At 41.3% G+C, this 23,320-nt stretch overlaps 1 protein-coding gene across 1 annotated transcript; it reads left to right on the top strand.

Annotated features, from left to right (window-relative positions):
• Positions 1-1,958: 1,958 nt before the first annotated feature.
• cdhr5b (cadherin-related family member 5b) lies at positions 1,959-23,269 on the top strand. The gene is made up of 15 exons (XM_034685176.1): positions 1,959-2,049; positions 5,760-5,935; positions 6,041-6,097; positions 6,345-6,434; positions 6,552-6,638; positions 8,313-8,414; positions 8,610-8,789; positions 10,786-10,876; positions 10,983-11,077; positions 12,582-12,779; positions 14,167-14,277; positions 14,357-14,423; positions 16,993-17,202; positions 18,903-19,072; positions 20,468-23,269. The coding sequence occupies exons 1-15, from the start codon at positions 1,959-1,961 to the stop codon at positions 20,993-20,995; spliced, it is 2,253 nt and encodes a 750-aa protein (XP_034541067.1). The 3' UTR covers positions 20,996-23,269.
• Positions 23,270-23,320: the final 51 nt, after the last annotated feature.

Here is a 23,320-nt window from a genome sequence, read left to right as displayed (position 1 = left end):
TTAGGGTTGGGGTTAGGGTTATGATTAGGGTTCGGGTTAGGGTTATGATTAGGGTTAGGGTTATGATTAGGGTTAGGGTTCGGGTTAGGGTTAGGGTTATGATTAGGGTTAGGGTTCGGGTTAGGGTTGGGGTTATGATTAGGGTTAGGGTTCGGGTTAGGGTTAGGGTTATGATTAGGGTTAGGGTTCGGGTTAGGGTTAGGGTTATGATTAGGGTTAGGGTTCGGGTTAGGGTTAGGGTTATGATTAGGGTTCGGGTTAGGGTTGGGGTTATGATTAGGGTTAGGGTTAGGGTTATGATTAGGGTTCGGGTTAGGGTTATGATTAGGGTTCGGGTTAGGGTTATGATTAGGGTTAGGGTTATGATTAGGGTTAGGGTTCGGGTTAGGGTTAGGGTTATGATTAGGGTTAGGGTTCGGGTTAGGGTTGGGGTTATGATTAGGGTTAGGGTTAGGGTTATGATTAGGGTTAGGGTTGGGGTTATGATTAGGGTTATGATTAGGGTTATAATTAGGGTTAGGGTTATGATTAGGGTTAGGGTTATGATTAGGGTTAGGGTTATGATTAGGGTTAGGGTTCGGGTTTGGGTTAGGGTTAGGGTTAGGGTTATGATTAGGGTTAGGGTTAGGGTTATGATTAGGGTTAGGGTTAGGGTTATGATTAGGGTTATGATTAGGGTTAGGGTTAGGGTTTCGGGTTAGGGTTAGGGTTTGGGTTAGGATTATGAATAGGATTAGGGTTAGGGTTTGGGTTAGGGTTATGATTAGGGTTATGATGAGGGTTTGGGTTTGGGTTAGGGTTGATTCAGTGACTTTCACTTCAGTCATTATCTTTTTATAATGCAGTGCTGCCTCAGGGCCTGAAGACCAGGTCCACACAGTCTTGGTTTTGGTCCTTGTCCCTTTTGTACAGAGGTCACTCCAGATCCTCTGAATCCTTTAATGATATGATGTTCTGTAGATCATAAAAACTGTGTATTCTTTGCTCTCTGAAGAACATTATTCTTAAACTGTTGAACTATTTGCTCACGCAGTCTCTCACAGAGTGTTGAACCTCTTCCCATCTTTTCTTCTGAGAGACTCAGCCTCTCTGGAGTTTTTATACCCAGTCATGTGACTAACCTGTTGATCATTAACCTCAATAGTTGGAGGATGTTTCTCTTCTCTTAGCGCTGTAGGCAGACTGAGTCCAGTGTGGGTGGGAGGTCTGTAATGATGAGGTGTTTGACCAGTTTCTCTAAGCACTTCAAAACTGCAGATGTGACTGCAACTGAATGATAGTCGTTCAAGCTGTAGATGGAGTCCAGGCAGTGTGGGGCTTTGGACTGAGACAGGAACAGGTTGTATAGCTTTGTGAAGACCCCGTCAAGCTTTCCCCTTAAAAAGATTGAATGAGAAGAAGCCTAAATGTTCCCTTGGACAGAAGCCTTCTGTCAAACTACACCCTAAAGATTGGCTTCACTGATGGTCTGTTTGAACGTTTCTGTGCATTCAGAGAATCAGAGCACCACATAATTTAAACTGAATAAGTTTGACATGGCGGTGCACACTTTTGGATATGTTCACCCTTTAAAATGCTTCCTATGTTAGTTGTTCCTCTCTGTGTTTGTGTTCTCGTTGCCATGCTGAGATCCTCCTGATAAAGAGGAGAGTGGGAGGAGATGATCTAAAGATTGCTCTTCTTCCAGGGTTAGCTTATAGATAACATAATTCATGCTACTTTTTAAATGTCCACTTCTGTAATCACATAACTCTGGCATGCTTCGAGTCACACCAATCGACCAATCAAATCAAGGAACAAACAGTTAGAAATAAAAGATCTTACATGACTTCCCAGCAAACAGACATTTGCATGTTGTGTTTTTACGACGGGGAAAAGTCCACTGCAGCCATAAAGCCGAGCAGATAAGCAGAGAACAGAGACAGACGAGGATCAGTTCAGACGGGACAGACGGAGACATGGACGGGGTTTATCCGCACTCCACCGTGAGGACCTGTTTGAGCTTTTTACTCCTGGTTCTGCTTCAAACGTCGGCTGAGGCCCAGCAGCGTGAGTACTGAAACCTGCTGGGACGTTTGTTTCATGTCTCTGAAGGCGTCTCTTTTCAGGACGTGGTGTCCTACGTGGTTCATGTTTTTAAAAAACAAGCAGGGACATGACTGAATAAAAAAAAAAAAGGGTTTAAGTTTCGGCTGAGTTCAGGCGACAGAGACGGGACGAAGTCGTAAAACAAGATGTGATGGGTGGAGACTGTCATCAGAAGCGCTGACGCCACACTTTTTTTAATTCATGTATCTTTGTAATCAGCTTTTATATTAGTTGCTCGGTCAAGTCACGGTCACAAGAGAGGAGGAGCTTTTTCTGTTTGCTTTATCTATAACACATCATGTAGAAGGACGCAGTGACGCAGCGGTGGACAGGAACAGACAGAATCAATCAATCAATCTTTATTTGTATAGCGCCAAATCACAGCAAACGTTATCTCAAGACGCTTTTACAAACATAGGAGGTCTAGACCACTCTATGTCAAATTATGAACAGAGACCCAACACCAAGACAGGGTAAGACTCAGTCTGACCCCACCTTAATCCACCATGAGCATTGCACATTGCAGTATTTAGCTAGTTACAGTGGAAAGGAAAAACTTCCTTTAACAGGCAGAAACCTCCAGCAGGACCAGACTCATGTTAGACACACATCTGCTGAGACCGAGTTGAGTCTGGAAAGACAGATAGAGGGGAGTAAAAGAGAGAGAGGTGATAGTGATGAGACGAGTCGTAGAAGCTGTTGTCGCTGGAGTCCAGATCGTCCGCAGCAGGAGGACGTCTACGGCAGCTCAGAGGAACCTACGAGACAAGGGAGCTCAGGGACTCCAGAAAGGTCTATGGTTAGTAACTTTAATGGGACAGGCAGAGTTAAAGTTAGTGATGAAGGGGTTGGGGGGAAGGGGGTGAGCTAGGATCCCAGTGTGTCATTGTGCCAGTTCCCCCGGCAGTCTAGGCCTATAGCAGCATGACAAAAGCTGGTCCAAGCCTGAGCCAGCTCTAACTTTAAAGGAAGAACAGAAAGAGGAAAGAAGGAACAGCTTCTACTGCTGTTTCAGTCCAGAAGAATAACTGATCATGTGGAGGTGGTTTCAGTTAGATTAGATGCTTGATGCATGCACACACGTCTGAATTTGATCCCTTCGTTTAGAGTTTTTACTGCGGTTTACTGAGCAGACTGTGAACTTGTTAACTCACGTATATTAGATGTGAAGTTATGATATGAACCAGTGTTGTTTGGTTCCACTTACTGCATTCCTAAGCTCTCCCCTTCGATCACTTGACTGTGTGTATTGACACACTACATTATCTCAGCGGCCATCTTCCTCTGACGTCACTCTCAGGGCGGGGAGCTCTTACATGTTATCAACCCTCGAACCCAACCCAGCGCCAGGACGTCAAGTTTTGCCTGAGCCCGGGTCACTTTGTCTGGGGCAGTAAAATCAAGGCGTTTGACTTCTGGCTGTTTTATTTTATACTTTGAGGTGGTTGCATTAACTTTTTCTCACCTGTCTACTCCAACAGCCTTTCTAAAAAAAATGCAGACATTCATGCTAAATGCAAAAAAACAAGCATGTTTAATATTAAATGTTTGGTTTTTGTTGTAGGTGGTTTGGACCAATTCAGAACTCTGTTTTCCAACTTTAAGTTCTGTTAAAAACGCCTCCTTTAAAGTCCATCTGAATGGATTTTACAGGATGTTCATGTTGAAACTGTTGCTGTGATAGAGCAAATCTGTTCATGAGTGGATGTTCCTCAGAAACTTTCATTCTGGAGAAGTTGACTGACTTTTACCTGGGTACAAGCTGAGTCCATGGTGCTTTTCCACTGCAGGAACTTTCCCAGGAACTAGGTACCTTTTAAGGAACCAGGGTCTAAATTTAGTTCATGGGAAGTTTTTTTGTTTTTTTTTTAAGTTATATTTTTTGGCCTTTTTGCCTTTATTTTATTGGACAGCTGAAGAGAGACAGAAAATGTGGGGAGTAGAGAGCGGGGGAAAGACTGTGGGCTCTGTATGTGGGGTGCTTTGACTGCTAGGCCATCAGCGCCCAAGTTCCTGGGTAGTTAATCTCCCCATGAAAAGTCCCTGCTTTGGAGGTCGTACTTTTTTGAAGTTCCAAGCAGTGCTGAACGTCTCTGATTGGTAGATTACACACAGTGTTTTTATTTCACCTGCAGTCCACAATAACATCACACACACCTGTGATTCACTCAGTTTCAAGCTGTTTAACATTTGTCTGCAACATAATGGCAACATTGGTCTGCTTCCGTCCTCTATGTTCTATTATCAACAAAGACCCAACATCAAGACCGGATCAGATCCAGTCCCATCTTACAGACAGGACTCAGTCTGATCTCATCTTAATCCACCATGAGCAGAGCACTTTGCAGCATTTAGCAAGTTACAGTGGCAAGGACAAACTTCCTTTAAAAGGGCAGAAACCTCCAGCAGGACCAGACTCATGTTAGACACACATCTGCTGAGACAGTGTTGGAGAGAGGGATAGAGGGAGATGGAGAGAGAGAGAGAGAGAGAGAGAGAGAGAGAGAGAGAGAGAGAGAGAGATGATAGTGGGGAGACGGATAGTAGTAGTTGTAGCAGCTGGAGTCTGGAACGTCCACAGCAGCAGAGATCCAGAGGAACCTACGGGACAAGGGAGCTCAGGGACTCCAGAAAGGCCTAAGAAAAGAGAAAAGAGAGGGAGACCAGAAGAAAGAAAAAGAGGAGAATAAACAGTGAAAGAATGACAGAAGGAAAGGAGATGAGAAAAAGAGACATAAAGGATGAAGAAACATGGAAAGAAAGAAAGAAAGAAAGAAAGAAAGAAAGAAAGAAAGAAAGAAAGAGGAGGACAGCAGGAAAGAATGAATGATAGAGAGAAAGAAAGAAAGAAAGAAAGAAAGTAAGAAGGGATGAAATAGATAAAGGAGGAAAGAAAGATTTAATGACAGACCCAAAAAAGGAATCTACGGCAGAGATCCAGAGAAACCTACGAGACAAGGGAGCTCAGGGACTCCAGAAAGGTCTATGGTTAGTAACTTTAATGGGACAGGAAGAGTTAAAGTAAGAGACAGGAGAGAGAGAAGAGAGAGGGAAAGACAGGATCCCAGTGTGTCAGTCTAAGCCTATAGCAGCATAACTAAGACCTGGTCCAAGCCTGATCCAGCTCTAACTATAAGCTTTATCAAAAAGGAAAGTTTGAAGCCTACTCTTAAAAGTAGAGAGGGTGTCTGCCTCCTGGACCCTGACTGGTAGACGATTCCAAAGGAGAGGGGCCTGATAACTGAAGGTTTTACCTCCCATACTATTGTGAGAGACTTGAGGAACGACAAGCAGGCCTACATAGGGATAGAGGGAGATGAAGAGAGAGAGAGAGAGAGAGAGAGAGAGAGAGAGAGAGAGAGAGAGATGATAGTGGTGAGACGGATAGTAGTAGTTGTAGCAGCTGGAGTCTGGCACGTCCACAGCAGCAGGTCAGAGTGAACCTACGGGACAAGGGAGCTCAGGGACTCCAGAAAGGACTATGGTTAGTAACTTTAATGGGACAGGAAGAAGGCTTTAGGGTGTAGTCTCAGTGACTGCAGTGGCGATACTAGAAATGCTGACTCAAACCAACAGCAGAGAGCAGGGGCGGATCATCCGTCACATAGAGAAGGGGAAAAAAAGGATGCCGTCTCTTGGATTGTGACACTTGTGCTCTTCTGTCCCCACAGTTTGTTCTGGTCTTGATGACGTGACGTTTAGAGAAAACAACACAGCTGGTCATGTGCTTGGTACATTCACTACCAGCCAACCTGGTGTGACCTTGTCTTTTCTAAATCCTCCCCCTGACAACCCATTCACACTTAATGGAGCCCAGCTGATAGCCAATAGGGTCTTTGACCTTGAGGTAAATTATGTCTCACAGTGTTAACCAGATTCTAACTCATGTCTCAGTGAAATATTCTCTAGTAGACACCTGACTGATGAGCCTGGTGTTTGTTTGTTTTTCCAGAACAATGATAAAGCATTCACATCTCTCAGGATCAGCTGCTCTCTCGCTGGCGATACGGTAAACTCCAAATGTTGCACTGAATGGTGAAGTCTGCATCATAAATCACTGTGGAAAATCCCTCAGAATAATGAATATCTGTGGATTCTGTGTTTTGGTGCAGTGAATTGTATTTATGTTAATATTTTTGGTGAACCAAAACTGTGTAAAGCCTAAGCAGCTCTTTTGTTAGATTGTTTTTTCCATATTTGAGATCTGACCGTCCAAAACGTATCCTCTAAACCATGAATGTGTCTCTTTTTTCCAGTACACCCACAACATCTACGTAAGTTGTCTGAATATAAATGATAACCCTCCAAACTTTTCAAAGACCACCTACGACACAATCGTCCCAGAGGTGAGTCCTCCTCCTGTGAAATATCTCAACAGAAACTGTCATTAACCATTGCAGGTTGTTGTTTGTTTGTTGCTGTACAGGTGGAAAACTCTTCTGACATGTTTCTTTGTTTATCAGATGTCTCCTGTTGGCACGGCGTTTGGCCCCTTTGAAGCTAAAGATTTAGACGGCTCGCAGCTAAAATACAGACTGACATCTGATTCTGTAAGTCCTCATGTTTATCATTTCTTAAGTCTCTCAGTAGATCCATTAGTTCAGATAAACCCTGATGTTGATTTATCTTCAGGGTCAGCTTACAGTTACATTACTGTCCATATCCAGAGTGGACTTTCTACCAAGTCAGTCAGAAGTCTGACTTCAATCTCAGAAAACAGACTTCAATCTTAACTATTTTTTTCCAGGTGTAGTTAATTAAAAAAAATCTGACTTTAATTCTAAAATTCTGACTCTAATCTTATAATTCTGATTTTATTTCCATAATTCTGACTTAGATCTGATTTTTTTTTTTAAGGTGTAATTATTTATTTTTTTAAAAATCTCACTTTAATTCCAGAATTTTTACTTTAATTCCAGAATTTTAACTTTAATTCCAGAATTTTAACTTTAACCCAGAATTTTGACTTCAATTCCAGAATCTTGACTTTAATTCCAGAATATTGACTTGAATTCCAGAATCTTGACTTTAATTCCAGAATTTTGTCTTTTTAATCCAGAAATCTGACTTTAATTTGAGAATTCTGACTCCAATCCCCAAATTCTGCCTTTAATTCCAGAATTCTAACTTTAATTCCAGAATTTTGACTTTAATCCAGAGTTTTGACTTTAATTCCAGAATTCTGCCTTTAATTCCAGAATTCTGACTGTAATCCCCAAATTCTGCCTTTAATTCCAGAATATTGACTTTAATTCCAGAATTTTGTCTTTTAAATCTAGAATTCTGACTTTAATTCCAGAATTCTGACTTTAATTCCAGATTTCTGACTCTAATCCCCAGTTCAGCCTTTAATTCCAGAATTCTGACTCTAATCCCCAAATTCTGCCTTTAATTCCAGAATTCTGACTTTAATTCCAGAATTCTGACTTTAATTCCAGAATTCTGACTTTCATTCCAGAATTCTGACTTTAATTACAGAATTCTGACTTTAATTCCAGAATTTTGACATTAATTCCAGAATTCTGACTTTAATTCCAGAATTCTGACTTTTTATTCCAGAATTCTGACTTTAATCTCAGAATGAATCCTAATCCTCTTCCTGAAATGAAGACAATGCTGAAGTGCCCTAAGCAGCATGCCTTCCAGCAGCCAGCAGGGGGCGTCTACGCTGATTTAAAGAGGTTCAGTTGTAGGTTAGGAGTAGGACCTTTCCCCTAAATTAATTTGACTTCATTTTAAAGATGACATCTTTGGAGGCGCTAATGTTTATGTTGATGTCTATTCTTCATTATGTTAGCTAGCCAACAGTACGGCTGTATTGCGACATCTGGGATATTAGCCTGTTAGCCAGCTGCTGTATTCTTTCAATCCCTTTTTCTACACCTGCCAAAATGAATTTGGCCTTTTGTTAATTTGTGGGAAGAAAATTGTAACGATGTTACAGTTAATAGAGAACGTGTTCACTGGTGACTTTAAGTCAGATGCTTAGACCGTCCTAGTTGCTAACAGCTGAAAATCGCCAGAGACCAGGGTCACCGATTACACTGTAACACCCCCATCTGCTCCTACAGTAAACGTCATATTGTTGGACATGATAGTTACATCCTTTGTTTATTGACTGAGGTAGTTTCAGCATATTTTTGGACACAAGTAAGAACAGGAGGTGGGATGAAACTTCAATGTGTGATCTTAAGAGGTAACTTTGTCCTCTTTGATTTCTGCAGAGTGCATTTACACTGCAGAGTGATACTAGCCCCAACCTCGTCGTTCAGACGCTTCTTGACTTTGACAAAGTCAAAAGTTTACAAGTGACACTGGAAGCTGTGGTGAGTACTGAACACTGCTGGTTCAAAGCACTGATTCACTTTTCCTCTTCAGTAATATCGAGTGTTTGTCTCAGTCTACAGAGAGGTCAGATTAATCAATGAGTCAAGCTTTATTTAAACAGCACCTTTCATAAACATATGATGCTGCTCAAAGTGCTCTACGAGCGATGAGTAATCAGGTTGTGTTTTTTAAAGGACAAAGCGTTGCAAGAGGGTGATCCTATATATACTGCCACCGCCACCATCAATATCGCCATCTCTGATGTGGATAACAGACCGCCGTGGTTTCAACCCTGCACCCAGCACGAAAGCGGCGGAGCTTTGATCTGCCAGAGCGTGGGATACACCGGCAGGGTCGACCTAAACCAGCAGGAGGTGACTCTTTTACTGCTGTTTACTTTTTTTAAAGTTAAGGAAACTTTAGGAACACTTGAATGAGATCATCCAAAAGGTACAAAACAAGAAGCTAAGGGAAGCAGAGTGGAATGTAAAGTGACTTATGGCGGGGTCATTGCAAAACAAAAGGGACATAACTTATGAAAAATCTCTTCAGTTATCACCACAGGAACATATCACATAGATGGAGTCATGAGCTGTCTTTACCCTGCATCAAATTATCACATGGAACAAATTCAAGCACCCGGTCCCGTCTCCTTTCCTACATGGTTTCAACAGTTTGAGGTTTGACTCTCTTAATACGCTTCAGGATTTAAAGGTGACATATCACGCTTTTTTCATCAATATATATTGGTCTAAGAGGTCCCCAAAACATGTCTTTAAAGTTTATGCTCAGAAAAACACTTTGAAATCAGATTTTGGTCTGCCTGAAAAACCCTCTTTTTAAGCCCTGCTCAGAACAGGCTGTTTTCTCTCTGACCACGCCCCCTCGGGAAGTGGGTGTGGCCTCGGCTCTCCGGCACGTTGATCTAATGCTTACATGTTGGCTGAATATACAGGGCTGCTCACAGACCCGCGTTACTTCAACCCTCTGAATCTGATCCAGAATCTGATCCTGACGGAGAGGCGCCTGTAGCAGGACCTTTCTGAATCATTGGTCACAGATTTAGTGTTACTTGTTGTTTTATTTGTCAGTATGTAGACGTGTGTCTTGGTACACAGCTACGAACATGTAGCTATGTGGCTATGCTAACTAGCGCTAGCACTTATCCATGATAAGTAAAAATCATCCACTAGATCTTCAAATCTGCAGACGTGGGGAGTAAAACCGACCTCTGCCAGAAAGGCAGCAGGACCTTTCTGAAGGATTGGTCTCAGATTCTGTGTCACTTGTTGTTTTATTTGTTAGTATGTAGACGTGTGTCTTGGTACACAGCTACAGCTATGTAGCTATGCTAACTAGCGCTAGCACTTTTCCATGGAAAATAAAAATCATCCACTAGATCTTCAAATCTGCAGACGTGGGGAGTAAAACCGACCTTTGTGTTTATTAAGACAGCCTACAACTAGCATGCCTCCCTCCTAAGCTCCTTGTTAGCACACATGTGTGCAGGGAATGAAAACAGAGGAGGGGTTGAGTTGTATTTTATACAGTCTATGGGCTGAACAAGCTCCGAGCTCTGACTTCCTGTTACAGACCGGATGGCGTTGTGACGTATGAAAAACACTGAAAACTGAAACGGCTGGTTTCACACACATTTACAGAAAGGTGGAGAAATCAGAACAGGGGCAGAATGGATTCTTTTCATTCTCGGGGGGTTTGTAGACAGGGACACATATTTCAGGTAGAGAACCATTAAAAAGTCGATTTTGCATGATATGTCACCTTTAAAGCTAGGGTTGGTAGTCATGGAAAACTAGCATGAATTTGAAAGTAGCATTTCCTCAGGACTCTGTCAAGTCAGCTCTTATATATGCAAAACTAGTAAGTTTAATATCTGAAAAAAAGGAGTTATAAAACTATTCACCCCCCGTACAGTGTGTGCCGATAGAGAAATGAGCCATTCAGACCTAAGTCGTTTTTTGAACCAGGCTGTAAACATGTTTATTTCTACTGTTAAGTTCGTCTTCTTTCAATGGGTGTGTATGTGTCTCCCGGTGCTTCTGCAGCCAGCCTCTAGTGGACGCTTTCGGAACTGCAGTTTTAGCACTTTTGTATTGGCTTCATTTTTCAAGAGCAGAGGTTGCTGCTTGAACAAAACAAAGTAAAGAATTTTAAAGAGAGTCTGAAGACAAGTTCAAATCCCTGCTTTCACACCTCCACACATCAGACTTCAGTTTCAGTAGGTTTCATTAATTTAAGGATGCTGCAGCACACAATCCCACAGTCCGTGTAGTGTCTAGATTCTGCTTTTGTCCCTTTTCTCTCCTTCCCCCATACATGATGATAATCAGAGTGTGTTCTCCTTTGCAGGAGGGTGTGTTACCTCTGAAACCAGGACCAATTCATGCCATTGACGGAGACTCTGGAATAAATGCAGAGATTACGTATTCCTTCCTGGGTTGTAAGCGAGCCCTTATTTATAAAACAGCTGTTTTTGTGTTTTTGTTTTCAGAAATGAGTCATTGGTTATAAGCAGGTGGAACAAGCTCTACATGTTTGTGTTTTAGATACTGGAGATCTGTTTGCAATCTCCCCAACCACGGGGAACATCACCATGCTGAAGCCAGCCGACGTGGTGGGGACCATCAGCCTGGCTGTGGTGGTAAAGACTAAATACCCACTCCAGTTTGTTCACGTGATGTCTCCTTCTATGAGGTTCCGTTTGTAAAGTTGTGAACACTGAAAATAAAAGCAACATTTCTCCACATTTAGCTCCAAAACCTCATAAAAACGTAGTGTGAATTTTAAAAGTCACTTTTTAATCAAGTTTAGAGCAATCTTTGTGATCTTTTTCACTTCAGTTTTGTCATGACAAACATATTTCAGTTAAAATCAATCTTAAATAAAAGCTTCATAAAGCGATACAGACACACCAACCATAGTCTGTCAGTACTGACCCCTACAGGTTACAGCCGGACTGCCCGCCGTCCACAATGTGCAACGATTTAGTAGAAAATGTTGGAAGGGCATTTTAAGATTTCACAACACTATGGTATGAAAAATCTAAGTTGGTATTGCTCGGTCTGTATTACTTTATGAAGCTTTTATTTTGGTATTTCCACTGGGCAAAAGTGGGAATTTGCACATTATCTAAATGTTTTAGATCGCAGTGCAACATTTAACATTTAGATTTAACATTTAACATTTAGATTTAACATTTAACATTTAGATTTAAAGTTTTGATTCAACATTTAACATTTAGATGTAACATGTAACATTTATACTTATATGTAACATTTATATTTATATATAACATTTAGATTCAACATTTAACATTTATATTTAACATTTATATTTAGATTTAACATTTATATTTAAAATTTAGATTCAGCATTTAAAATGTATACTTACATCAAATTTTTATTTTATATTTAAAATTTAGATTCAACATTTAACATTTAGATTTAACATGTAAAATGTATATTTATATCTAACATTAAGATTTATATTTAACATTTATATTTAACATTTATATTTAACATTTATATTTAACATTTATATTCAACATTTAGCAGTTAGATTTAACATGTTAAATTCATATTTATATCTAACATTTAGACTTATATTTAATATTTAGATTTAACATTTAACATATATATTTAACATTTATATTTATATTGGACATTTATATTCAACATTTAATATTTATATTGAACATTTAACATTTAGATTTAGATTTAACATTTAGATTTGTATCTAACATTTATATTTAGATTTAACATTTTACATTTATATTTAGCAGTTATATTGTGATTTTAACTTAAATATATATGTGTATATATAAATGTGAAGGTCACAAATATTTCTCTAAATGTGATAAAAAAAGTGACTTTTATAAATTCAAATTACATTTTAAAGACATTTAAGAGCTAAAAATGTTGAGAAGTGTTTCTGTTATTTTCAATGTGCACAATTTAACAAACAGCGCCCCCTATCCTTCCAGTCTTTGTTGTTGCCTTACACTGCAGCCTAACGGTGATGGGTTTGGAGACACGGCTGTGAGACGTCCAAAACAATCATCGACTGGATGTTACTCAGTTTTGTTCTTGATTCCTCTCAGCGTAGGTGTTTTTGTTTTAACCTTTCATCCCATTTTTCTCTCCCAGGCTGCCCAAAAGGTAAACAGCTATCAGTTTGCAACCACCACCGTCAGCCTCAGTGTCCAGGTGACGAGTCTTCACCCTCCCAAGTTTCAGAAGACTCAGTATACCGCCGTCATCTCTTCAGTGGGGTCCATGGCGGTGGACTCGACAGGCCAGCCACTGCAATTCGTCGCCACAGACGCTGATTACGATACAACTCGGGTAAATCACTGAAACCAGACTCTGGAGTTCAAACACTGGAGATTCAAACAAAAGAGATTGAAAATGTAAAAGTTCTTTGATTAGTTTAAGTAACCATCAGAGGTCCATGCAAGCCCAACAATCATTGTGAAAACCAAAATAAAAGCATCACTGGAGAATAATCAGACTGCACAACAAACGCCTCTCTTAAAGGTGACATATCATGCCAAATGGACTTTTTAATGGTTCTCTACCTGAAATATGTGTCCCTGTCTACAAACCCCTAAATATGTGTGAAACGAGCCGTTTCAGACTTCAGTGTTTTTGTTACGTCACAACAATATCTGGTCTGTAACAGGAAGTCAGAGCTCGGAGCTTGTTCAGCCCATAGACTGTATAAAATACAACTCAACCCCTCCTCCGTTTTTCATTCCCTGCACACATGTGTGCTAACAAGGAGCTTAGGAGGGAGGCATGCTAGTTGTAGGCTGTCTTAATAAACACAAAGGTCGGTTTTACTCCCCACGTCTGCAGATTTGAAGATCTAGTGGATGATCTTTATTTATCATGGATAAGTGCTAGCGCTAGTTAGCATAGCCACATAGCTACATGTCGTAGCTGTAGCTGTATACAAAGACACACGTCGACATACTGACAAATAAAACAAGAAACACTAAATCTGTGACCAATGGTTCAGAAAGGTCCTGCTGCCTTTCTGGCAGAGGTCGGTTTTATTCCCCACGTCTGCAGATTTGAAGATCTAGTGGATGATTTTTATTTATCATGGATAAGTGCTAGCGCTAGTTAGCATAGCCACATAGCTACATGTTCGTAGCTGTGTACCAAGACACATGTCGACATGCTGATAAATAAAACAACAAGAAACACTAAATCTGTGACCAATCCTTCAGAAAGGTCCTGCTACAGGCGCCACTCCGTCAGGATCAGATTCTGGATCAGATTCAGAGGGTTGAAGTAACAGCAGCCGTGTATATTCAGCCAACATGTAAACATTAGATCAACGTGCCGGAGAGCCGAGGCCACATCCACTTCCTGAGGGGGCGTGGTCAGAGAGAAAACAGACTGTTCTGAGGAGGACTGAAGAAGAGGGCTTTTCAGGCAGACCAAAATCTGATTTCAAAGTGTTTTTTTCAGCATAAACTTTAAAGACGTGTTTTGGGGACCTCTTAGACCAATATATGTTGATGAAAAAAGCGTGATATGTCACCTTTAAAGAGGAGAACTTGAATTTTCTCATAGTTGTGACACATTTCTGCAAAATTTGGAGGAAGACTTCAGACAGGTGTGCCAGTACACAGGAACACTACTTCTACATGTAACCCCTTGGCGTACCATGACATCTTACCGTAGGAATACCGCTCTAACCTTTTAATGTCTGCCTCCACAGAGTCTGAATCCCTACCTTACTTACTCCATAACTGGGAGCAGTGGTTTCTCCATCATTAACGGATATTTATTCATGACTAAGGAGCTCCCAGACGGCACATTGTCTCTGCAGGTGAGTCATGAATTCAGAAAACTGTACAGTGGTTTCTTATTTTCTCCTAAAGCTCTAAACTCCATCCTGTCTCATTCAGGTGGTGGCAACTGACAGGTCCAACGACGAGTCAGCCGTCGCTCAGCTCTCAGTGGAGGTGAAAACAGGTGGGTACAATCCCTTCATGTTAAACTCTCTCTCTCTATTAGAGATTCAAACTCAACCAATCAAACCTTCTTGCTCTGGCTTGGAACCTTTTTACTAACCCATCAAATGTCTTCTAGCATTTCAACCGGATGAATCAGGATGTGAAATTAGCAGCATCGTTTCTACTGACTCGGCCCCTTACAATGTTACAATGTTACAATGTCATTTAGCAGACGCTTTTATCCAAAGCGACGTACAAGTCCAAGAACAACACAAGCAAAGATCTAGACAAGAGGAAACAAGATCAGTAAGAGGAACAAAGAGCTTCAAGTCCATTTGGGTGCAGGTACTGCCAAGCAGTGCAAAGGCAATGCACAAAGTAAATAAGGAACATCTACAATGAAGCAACCAACCAATTTAAGACCTTCCATTATCATCATCAACAATTAACATCACCACAATAATGACCAAAGTACCAAGTGCTGGGTCACTCAAGACCTGAACACAGATTCCCAGAGTAGAGCAGGACAGTGTGAGTCAACTGTAGCTGGAAGACATGATCTGCCACTGGGGACAACAGTGGAGAACAGTCTAGCTAAGTGCATAGTGCTTCCTAAAGAGCTGGGTCTTTAGCTGTCTTTTGAAAGTAGAGAGGGACTCTGCAGATCGAATGGAGTTGGAACATTCATTCCACCATTTAGGGGCAACAGAAGAGAAGAGTCCAGCTAGTGATTTTGAGGCCTTGTGTGCTGGAAGCACTAGGCGCTTTTCAGAGGCTGAGCGTCGCGGGCGAGAAGGGCAGTAGACCTGGATGAGGGGTTCCAGGTAAACTGGAGCAGTTTTGGTTCCTGCTTTGTAAGTCATGATTAGAGTTTTGCATCTGATGCGAGCTGCAACTGGAAGCCAGTGTAGCGAGATGAGCAGGGGAGTGACATGAGCTGTCTTAGGCTGGTTGAAGACCAGACGTGCTGCTGCTGTGTTCTGGATCATTTGCAGAGGTTTAACTGTGCATGCAGGGAGGCCTGCCAGTAGAGAGTTGCAGTAGTCAATGCGTGACATTACAAGAGCTTGAACCAGGAGCTGTGTTGCGTGTTCTGTCAGGTAGGGTCTGATCCTCTTGATGTTATAGAGGGAAAAACGGCAGGACCGAGCAACCGAGGCAACATGAACCTTGAAGGTTAGCTGGTCATCGATCATGACACCCAGATTTCGGGCAGACTTAGTGGGCATGAGGTTTTGTGATCCAAACTGGATATTGATCTGTGGGTCCATAGTGGGACTGGCTGGAATGATAATAAGCTCAGTCTTGGACAGGTTGAGCTGTAGGCCCCTGTGTCAGAAACAGGAGCTGATCAGTTTTTGGTCATTCTTAATATGAATCCACACATGTGGAAACTTAAGAGCAGCAAGGACAATACAGAGAGGGAGATTTTGCAAATTGAATATGAAGGAGGCTTATAATGCATTATAATCAAATGTCCATATGCCTTTGCATCAATCAGCACACACAGAGATCCAGATTGTTGGAAGTGCATTAGAGCGCCTGACCAGAGTCCATGTTGGCAGTGGCAGTTCTGGGGAGGGGCCAACAGGGGCCAGTGCCCCTTTAAAACTGAACCTGGACCCCCCTGTGGCCCCCTATCCACACCAAAATAATATCATACAATAAAAAAAGCTTTGGTATCGATGTTACAGGCGGAACACGTGCGTGTGGTACTTGGTTCTAGTCCCTTAGAGCTCTAAGGGACTCATGTTGAGGGTAAACAGCCAAATAGCTGCTGTCAGTCTGCATGTTGATCTAGTACATAGTAGTATATATATCTGGTATACGGATACACTGATGTTTTGCCAGTTTGTTCTCAGCTGGTCCTCGCCCTTCTCAGTCTCTTTTGTCAGGGTTGAATGTGTCCCTCTGACAACACCCTTGGCCCCAGCCTGGCCCCGAAGTAAAATTGGTCTAGAACCACCACTGCATGTTGGGTGCATTAGATTCTTGTTTCCACCTTAAGCTTTTCTATACCCTCATCATGCCCAACCTAGATAATTTAGCAATCCCCGTCAAAACATCAGCAAGGAATCTTGGGGTCATTTTTCATCAGGACTTATGTTTTGAGCCACAGACCAAGAAAGTTGTCCAGTCCTGTTTTTACCAGCTCAGAAACATTTCAAAGGTAGAGTCCATTATTTCACCCAAAAACTCATTCACGCTTTTATTTCCTCCCGCCTTGACGACTGCACCTCACTGTCCTCCTGTCTCAATCAAAAATCACTGAAGGTTCTACCTCCCATACTACTTTTAGAGACTTTAGGTAAGACGAGCAGGCCTGCATGCAAACAGACAACTAGACTTTCCAAAAATGACAGTAGTGGGTCGCTGTGTGCTCATTATTTATGAATCCCCTTGTAGTGTTTCGTTCACATGCATCAAAATATATCTGCACACACTTCAATGAATGAAGCCGAACTTCACAAAGACAAACATGGGAGCTACGCACATCAGTGAATTGCAAAGCAGGACTTTGGGTTGAGTCGGGAGCACCTTCCATGTTCAGGTAAAGAATGAAAAACCAAAGTGTGCTCTCCTCTTAGGTCTCACCACCACGAGCTTGCCTCTGAGTACTACAGACAGTACAGCCACACCGTTCACAGAGGAATCCACCACAGACAGCAAAACCACTGGAGATACTGAGCCCACCTCCAACCCCAGTATGACCACTGATGGCAGTGTCTCAACTGCCACCCCCAGTCTGACGAGTGAGGGAGGCGCCTCCACAGCCAGCACAGCTCACCCTCCCACAGGTAGCTTCAGTCGTATCTAGTGTTTCCCCATTAGGGGACGTAAGGCAAAGATACAAACAGGGCCCGTATGCACGTCCAGCCAATAGTGATGAAAACGGTCTGTTTGTAGTAATGGTGAAAAAGAAATTGGTTAGCGTTCTGCATGAGCCAGGTTAACGCCCCAACAAAGCATTACATTTAATGGCGGTAGACCCCACCATTACAGGTGCTAACAGCAGGATTACCTCACCTGTTAGGCTGTTTAAAGGATGGAGGACATCGTGCTTATGTGTTACCGTTTAAGATTAAATATGAGAAGACAACGGATATTTAGGGATCGAATGAATCCTTTGGAAAAGTATGATCTTTGACGATTGACTTGCTGATAACAGATGTTTGTTCATTCTATTCTCTTCTAATCAAATGTCCATTTCTTCTTGATCTTCTCTCAGTCACAGCGGTACCTACCGCTCGCCATGTTTATTGTTGTTTATGCATACTAGGCATGCACAATTTGAATTTGTTGGATCAGGGTTTTCCAGGAGGTTCCCTGGACGTATGACGTCTTGCACCAGCCTCGCTTTCATGGCGCAATTAGTTAATTGGATGATTATTTGCAGTCGTGCATTCGGCTAACGCTGCAGCCAAATGGGCCGTTCCATAACGGTACGTGAAGACTAACGGTCCTGTTTGTGTAACGGCTGGACGTGCATACGGGCCCTGGTCTCCATACATTGGTGAAATCAGCAGGGGTCCTGTGAATGGTGTTCACTTCTCTTATGTAGAGCAGGCTGGCAACCAAGGGAGGAGATAGACGCCATGTCTAAAAACCTGTAGGGTTCATTTTAGCTCAGGAGCCGCTTCATGTGGTGGACTTACAAATCAACTAACCATGTCGAGTCAAGTATGAAAAAGTACGTTAAATGACTGAATGCTCAATGCTAAGCTAGCTCTATGCATCCAAGTATTTATGAACACAAGTTTTCATTTTTGAATAACCCAAGTAACAGCTTGTTGCTCAGTTTCATCACATTTGATTTGCTTTTGCTTTCAAAATTACAAACTGTCAAGCCAAGAAAGTCTAAATCAAAGTTTCAGGAGATCTCTAATGAAGGTAAAGAAGCTTCGATGCTAGCTTCTTGATTTGGCTTTAGCTTTGCTCTTCTATGAACTGTTTCATGCCGGGTTTGCTTGACTGTCTAAGTATCTTATGATTTATTCTTAGCTCTGATTCTGATTTACTAATGTGAAATCTTGATTTAATGATTTCTAGTATTAGAGTTATAAGCCATGATTTTTGGTTGTTAGCAACATGTAAGCTCAAGATTGACGGCTAATCCTTTCATAGCTAGCAGCTAAGCTAACTGGTTAGCATGACAATGTCTTGATCTTTAGTTCCCTACATTACTTGGATTTTGGTTTTCTCATTTGGTGAGCAACTAGAATATTTGCCTCTCTTGTTTCCTCTGTTTGTCTTAAAGTTGCATCAACATGAATCTTAAATTTGAGTTAGAGTGAGCAGTATCTAGCTATGCCTGTTAGCTGGCTTCTTAGCATTGCCTGAGTGTATTTTTTGGAATGTAAGCAGGCCATCTTGTGCTCATTTTTATCAGTTAGACTAACAAATGTGATAGTGTTCTGAAAATTAGAGAGAATCATGAATTCACAGCCATAGCATCATTCAAAGAAACAAAGCCCTAAACCTGTCTTTGTTCCCGCAGTGATCGTACCGTCTGGTGGCTATGGGTCCACAGACATGGCAGCGCTTGGTGCCACCCTGGGCGTCCTTTTGTTCATCTGTCTGATCGTCATCGTGGTCCTCATCCTTCGTGTTCAGAGGGGGAACTCGGCCTGGAAAAAGATCTATGAAACCAGCATGTTCCGAAGCACGGTGGGTTTGAAGTACAGGCTCACTCCTGTCGCTGATCTTTGAGGATCGTGTTTATCACTTTGCTGACTGACACTTATATTGACATTTTTATGGCAGTAGGCCACGCCATGCTGTGACTGCTGCTAGCAGGGAACAGTGTTTTTATGATTTGACTCACTCGCAAAGTTGTCCACCCTGATGACTTGTTGATGGTGTGCTAGATATCGCAGTGTTCCCTTTAGCCTCTTATTAAGGCACTCCTTAGACAGTTAAATATTCAAAGATTAAATTTTTGTTGAAGGAAAATTACAGTATTTGGATGAAAAGATACGAGTGTAACGTTTTTAGGAATAGTCAAACTTGTAAAGGAATATAGAAGCATATGTTTGCTTATTGGACAAGCATTTAACAGGCAGAAACCTCCAGCAGGACCAGATTCATGTTAGACACACATCTGCTGAGACCGTGTTGGAGAGAGGGATAGAGGGAGATGAAGAGAGAGGGAGAGATGATAGTGGTGAGATGGATAGTAGTAGTTGTAGCAGCTGGAGTCTGGAACGTCCACAGCAGCAGGTCAGAGCAAATCTACGGGACAAGGGAGCTCATGGACTCCAGAAAGGTCTAAGAAAAGAGAAAAGAGAAGGAGACCAGAAGAAAGAAAAAGAGGAGAATAAATGGTGAAAGAATGACAGAAGGAAAGGACGGGATAAGAAAAGGAGACATAAAGGATGAAGAAACATGGAAAGAAAGAAAGAAAAAAGGAAGGAAGGAAAAAAAAAAGAAAGAAAGAAAGAAAGAAAGAAAGAAAGAAAGAAAGAAAGAAAGAAAGAAAGAAAGAAAGAAAGAACCCAAAAAAGGAATCTACATCAGAGATCCAGAGGAACCTACGGGACAAGGGAGCTCAGGGACTCCAGAAAGGTCTACGGTTAGTGACTTTAATGGGACAGGAAGAGTTAAAGGGAGAGACAGGCAGAGAGAGGAGAGAGAGGGAAAGACAGGATCCCAGTGTGTCAGTCTAAGCCTATAGCAGCATAACTAAGACCTGGTCCAAGCCTGATCCAGCTCTAACTATAAGCTTTATCAAAAAGGAAAGTTTGAAGCCTACTCTTAAAAGTAGAGAGGGTGTCTGCCTCCCGGACCCTGACTGGAAGATGATTCCAAAGGAGAGGGGCCTGATAACTGAAGGCTCGACCTCCCATACTACTTTTAGAGACTTTAGGTATGATGAGCAGGCCTGCATGTTGGGAGAACAGTGTTCTAGAGGGGTAATAGGTCACTATGAGGTCTTTAAGATACAAAGGTGTCTGAACATTAAGAGCTTTGAGAGTATCCCATCAGATACAGCAACATTTTAAAAAAACACATGTAAGTACAGACTATAACGAGACAAATGACATGTCTTTTGTTGTTCCACAGCTGGGTCAAGGTTCAGGCGGCCCAAAAGAGACCGTCCAGTACACCAATGACGCCTTCATGGACGATGAAGATAGAGACAGTCCCGGACCAGATGGTCTAAAGGGGGAGCCAATGAAAGCTTCAAGAGACTTTGCTCTTGAAGAAGCCATCGGGAAGTCTACAGTCCCACCACATGCCCTCCTGCGTGACGACGTCAGCCTGTCGGAGTCAGACAAGGCCGACGATCCAAAACCCATCCTCACCAAAGAGCGACGCAGCGATGATGGATACAAGTCAGTGTGGTTTAAGGAGGACATCGACCCCAACGCCAAGGAGGAGGTGGTGATTATCCCCGACAGCAGAGAGGATGACAGTGAGGACGATGAGGAAGAATCCAGCGGCAAAGAGGAAAACGAAGACGACAACCAGAAGTTAAAAACCCCAAGGGTCGGCTTTATCGACACGGATCTAGACAGTGGACTCGGGGTTAAGATTGAGGATCCAGGAGAGGACTCAGAGAGCGGGGAGGTGATGACCTCTGGTCTGTGAAAGGCACAGAATGGAAAGAGGAGTACACAATGCAATAAAGTGTAATGATGATTTATCAGAAGTCCAGTAAAACAGAGGACTGAACACGCCTTGTAGAAGATAAGAGGAAGTCTGAATAACTCTGTGAGCACGGTCCTGTGAGTGGAGCTTTAGATCTGAAGTTAATCTCTATGTAAATATTCAACTTGTCATAATTAATGTGTTTTTCCCAGATCATGGAAAGAGTGTTAATTTCATGTATACACAGAGGTTAAAGCAGACGAGATTCTTGTGCTGTAAAACATTAGTTATATCCATTAACGTTGTTTCTTCAACTCAAAGAGCCTGAGGAAGTTTTAGACTTTGAACTCGGCTGTGTGAGTTCTGGAATGTAAAAAATGCAAGAATGAATTGTTTGGACGGTTCAGATATTTTGTCATACCTGAACATGTTCAATGAACTAGCTTTTTCAAGTTCTAAGTTTAAAAAATAAAAGAACAAAAGAAGCAGGAATAGGGGATTTTGATATAAGTTTATATCTGTGTATTAAGATGAATTTATTTTCTCTCTATTATGTTCTTTTTATACTTTTCCTCTGGCTGTAGGAGGAAGCATGTAGTGCTGTTGATAGTTTAGTGAATGGAAAGGTTGGAGACTTTTAAGTTAAGCCAATTCTTCTTTGTCCACCATCCTGCCCACGACCTTTCTGGTTTCCTTTAACATTTGTATCTCCTTTCATTCATTTTAATTTGATGCTCACACCATGATCAGATGGTATGGAGCCACAGAACATAAATTACAAATAACAAAACAATATAATGATGGCACACGGCGTGGTTGAAGTACAGCAGATCTTACTTAAACAAAGGAAGGACATTCTTCAGAAAAGCTCCTAATTAACAGATAACTTTCGGCTTATCTGATTGCAAAAGCAGAATTAATTTAAACACAGAGGGACGTTGGAAATAATACCTGGGTATGAACCTCTCTCTATTATTCAGAATGCTTGTGTTCTTGCATTCAAACAAAATATGGTACTCGTCGCCCACACTGATACTAGCTAGTTTGCACGGTGAATAATGCTAGCTTGAAAACCATGATGTTGGTGGATCGTGATCCTGATGCAGCTAAATTGAAAAAAATAGAAACAGAAATCCTCCTAGCTTATAAAGACAAGTAAAAACAAATTAAGAAAAAGTTGAAATTTACATTGAAACAACAGAGAAATGTGTGTTTGTTTAACTAGGTAAGACACGTTTAATAGCTGCAATAAAACTTAATAATTCATTGTTTTAACTTGCAATTTAAAGTTGAATCAATGAAATATCAAAACATACATAACTTAAACTACAATAGTGTGACAACCAGTACATTATAGTTAAATCAAAATTTTGAACTTTAATTTTGGATTTAAGAAAAAGCTACTTTTGAAGTTGAATGAACTTACATTTTCAAGGCCGCAGGGGAACTTTCATTTCCAAGTTAAATCAGCCTGAAATGTCTTACAGTGATAAGACCGACGTCTTCATGGAGCCCTTGTGGTCACTGCGAGTAAATGCACCGCAAAAAAAGTCAAATTGATTCATACAGTGGATTTAAGTGGAGTAATCGCAGAGCAGACCCTTTCTTCTGACAGCTCATATCAATGAAGATAATCTGAAAAGATGTATTATTTAACATTTTTTGATTTAATAAGCTCGGGACAGGACATGTATTGGAGGGATCAGGTCGGATGTTAGGCTGTGTATCAGGATAGACATACGTAAAGGAGCACTTCTAATTACCTACAGTTAAGTCTCAACAGCTTAATTAGCACTCAGCTAATTATTGAGGTTAGCTAGCTAAAAAGCCTTTAGCTAGGACATGGTTAAATGCTAGCATGAGTTAAACAAGAGCAGTGATATTTTAAAATAAAACTAGACATTTAATGGCAGCCATCTTTAACAATATAAATGTCAGACCAGCACCAGTTATTCCTGTTTTTCATTGACTTGTGAATTCAACATGTCAACATTAAACCAGAAGTGAAAAAGAGAGAAGCTTCAGGTGATAAAAACATTAACACATGTTCCTGTTAGGGATCATAAAACCCTCCCTGCTGATACAGCGACTGTAAAACATTATGACTGACACAAACTTTGAACTTCCCTAAAATAATAAAGAGTCAATAGAAGTGTTTGTGAGCAGTTAATACTTTGAACATTCATGTAAATATGTGGTTTTGCCTTCAGATATGCTTAAGGCAGAAAACAGATTGTATATTAATTATTATAATAAACTCTATGCTGAGAAATATTATGGTGTACAATTTGTTTTTTTACATCTATTACTTTTTTTTTAAAGCTT

This window comes from Notolabrus celidotus, chromosome 6 (assembly GCF_009762535.1).
Source record: "Notolabrus celidotus isolate fNotCel1 chromosome 6, fNotCel1.pri, whole genome shotgun sequence".
NCBI lineage: Eukaryota > Metazoa > Chordata > Actinopteri > Labriformes > Labridae > Notolabrus > Notolabrus celidotus.
Note: the sequence above shows the minus strand (reverse complement) of the source record. Positions and strands in the feature narration are given on the sequence as shown.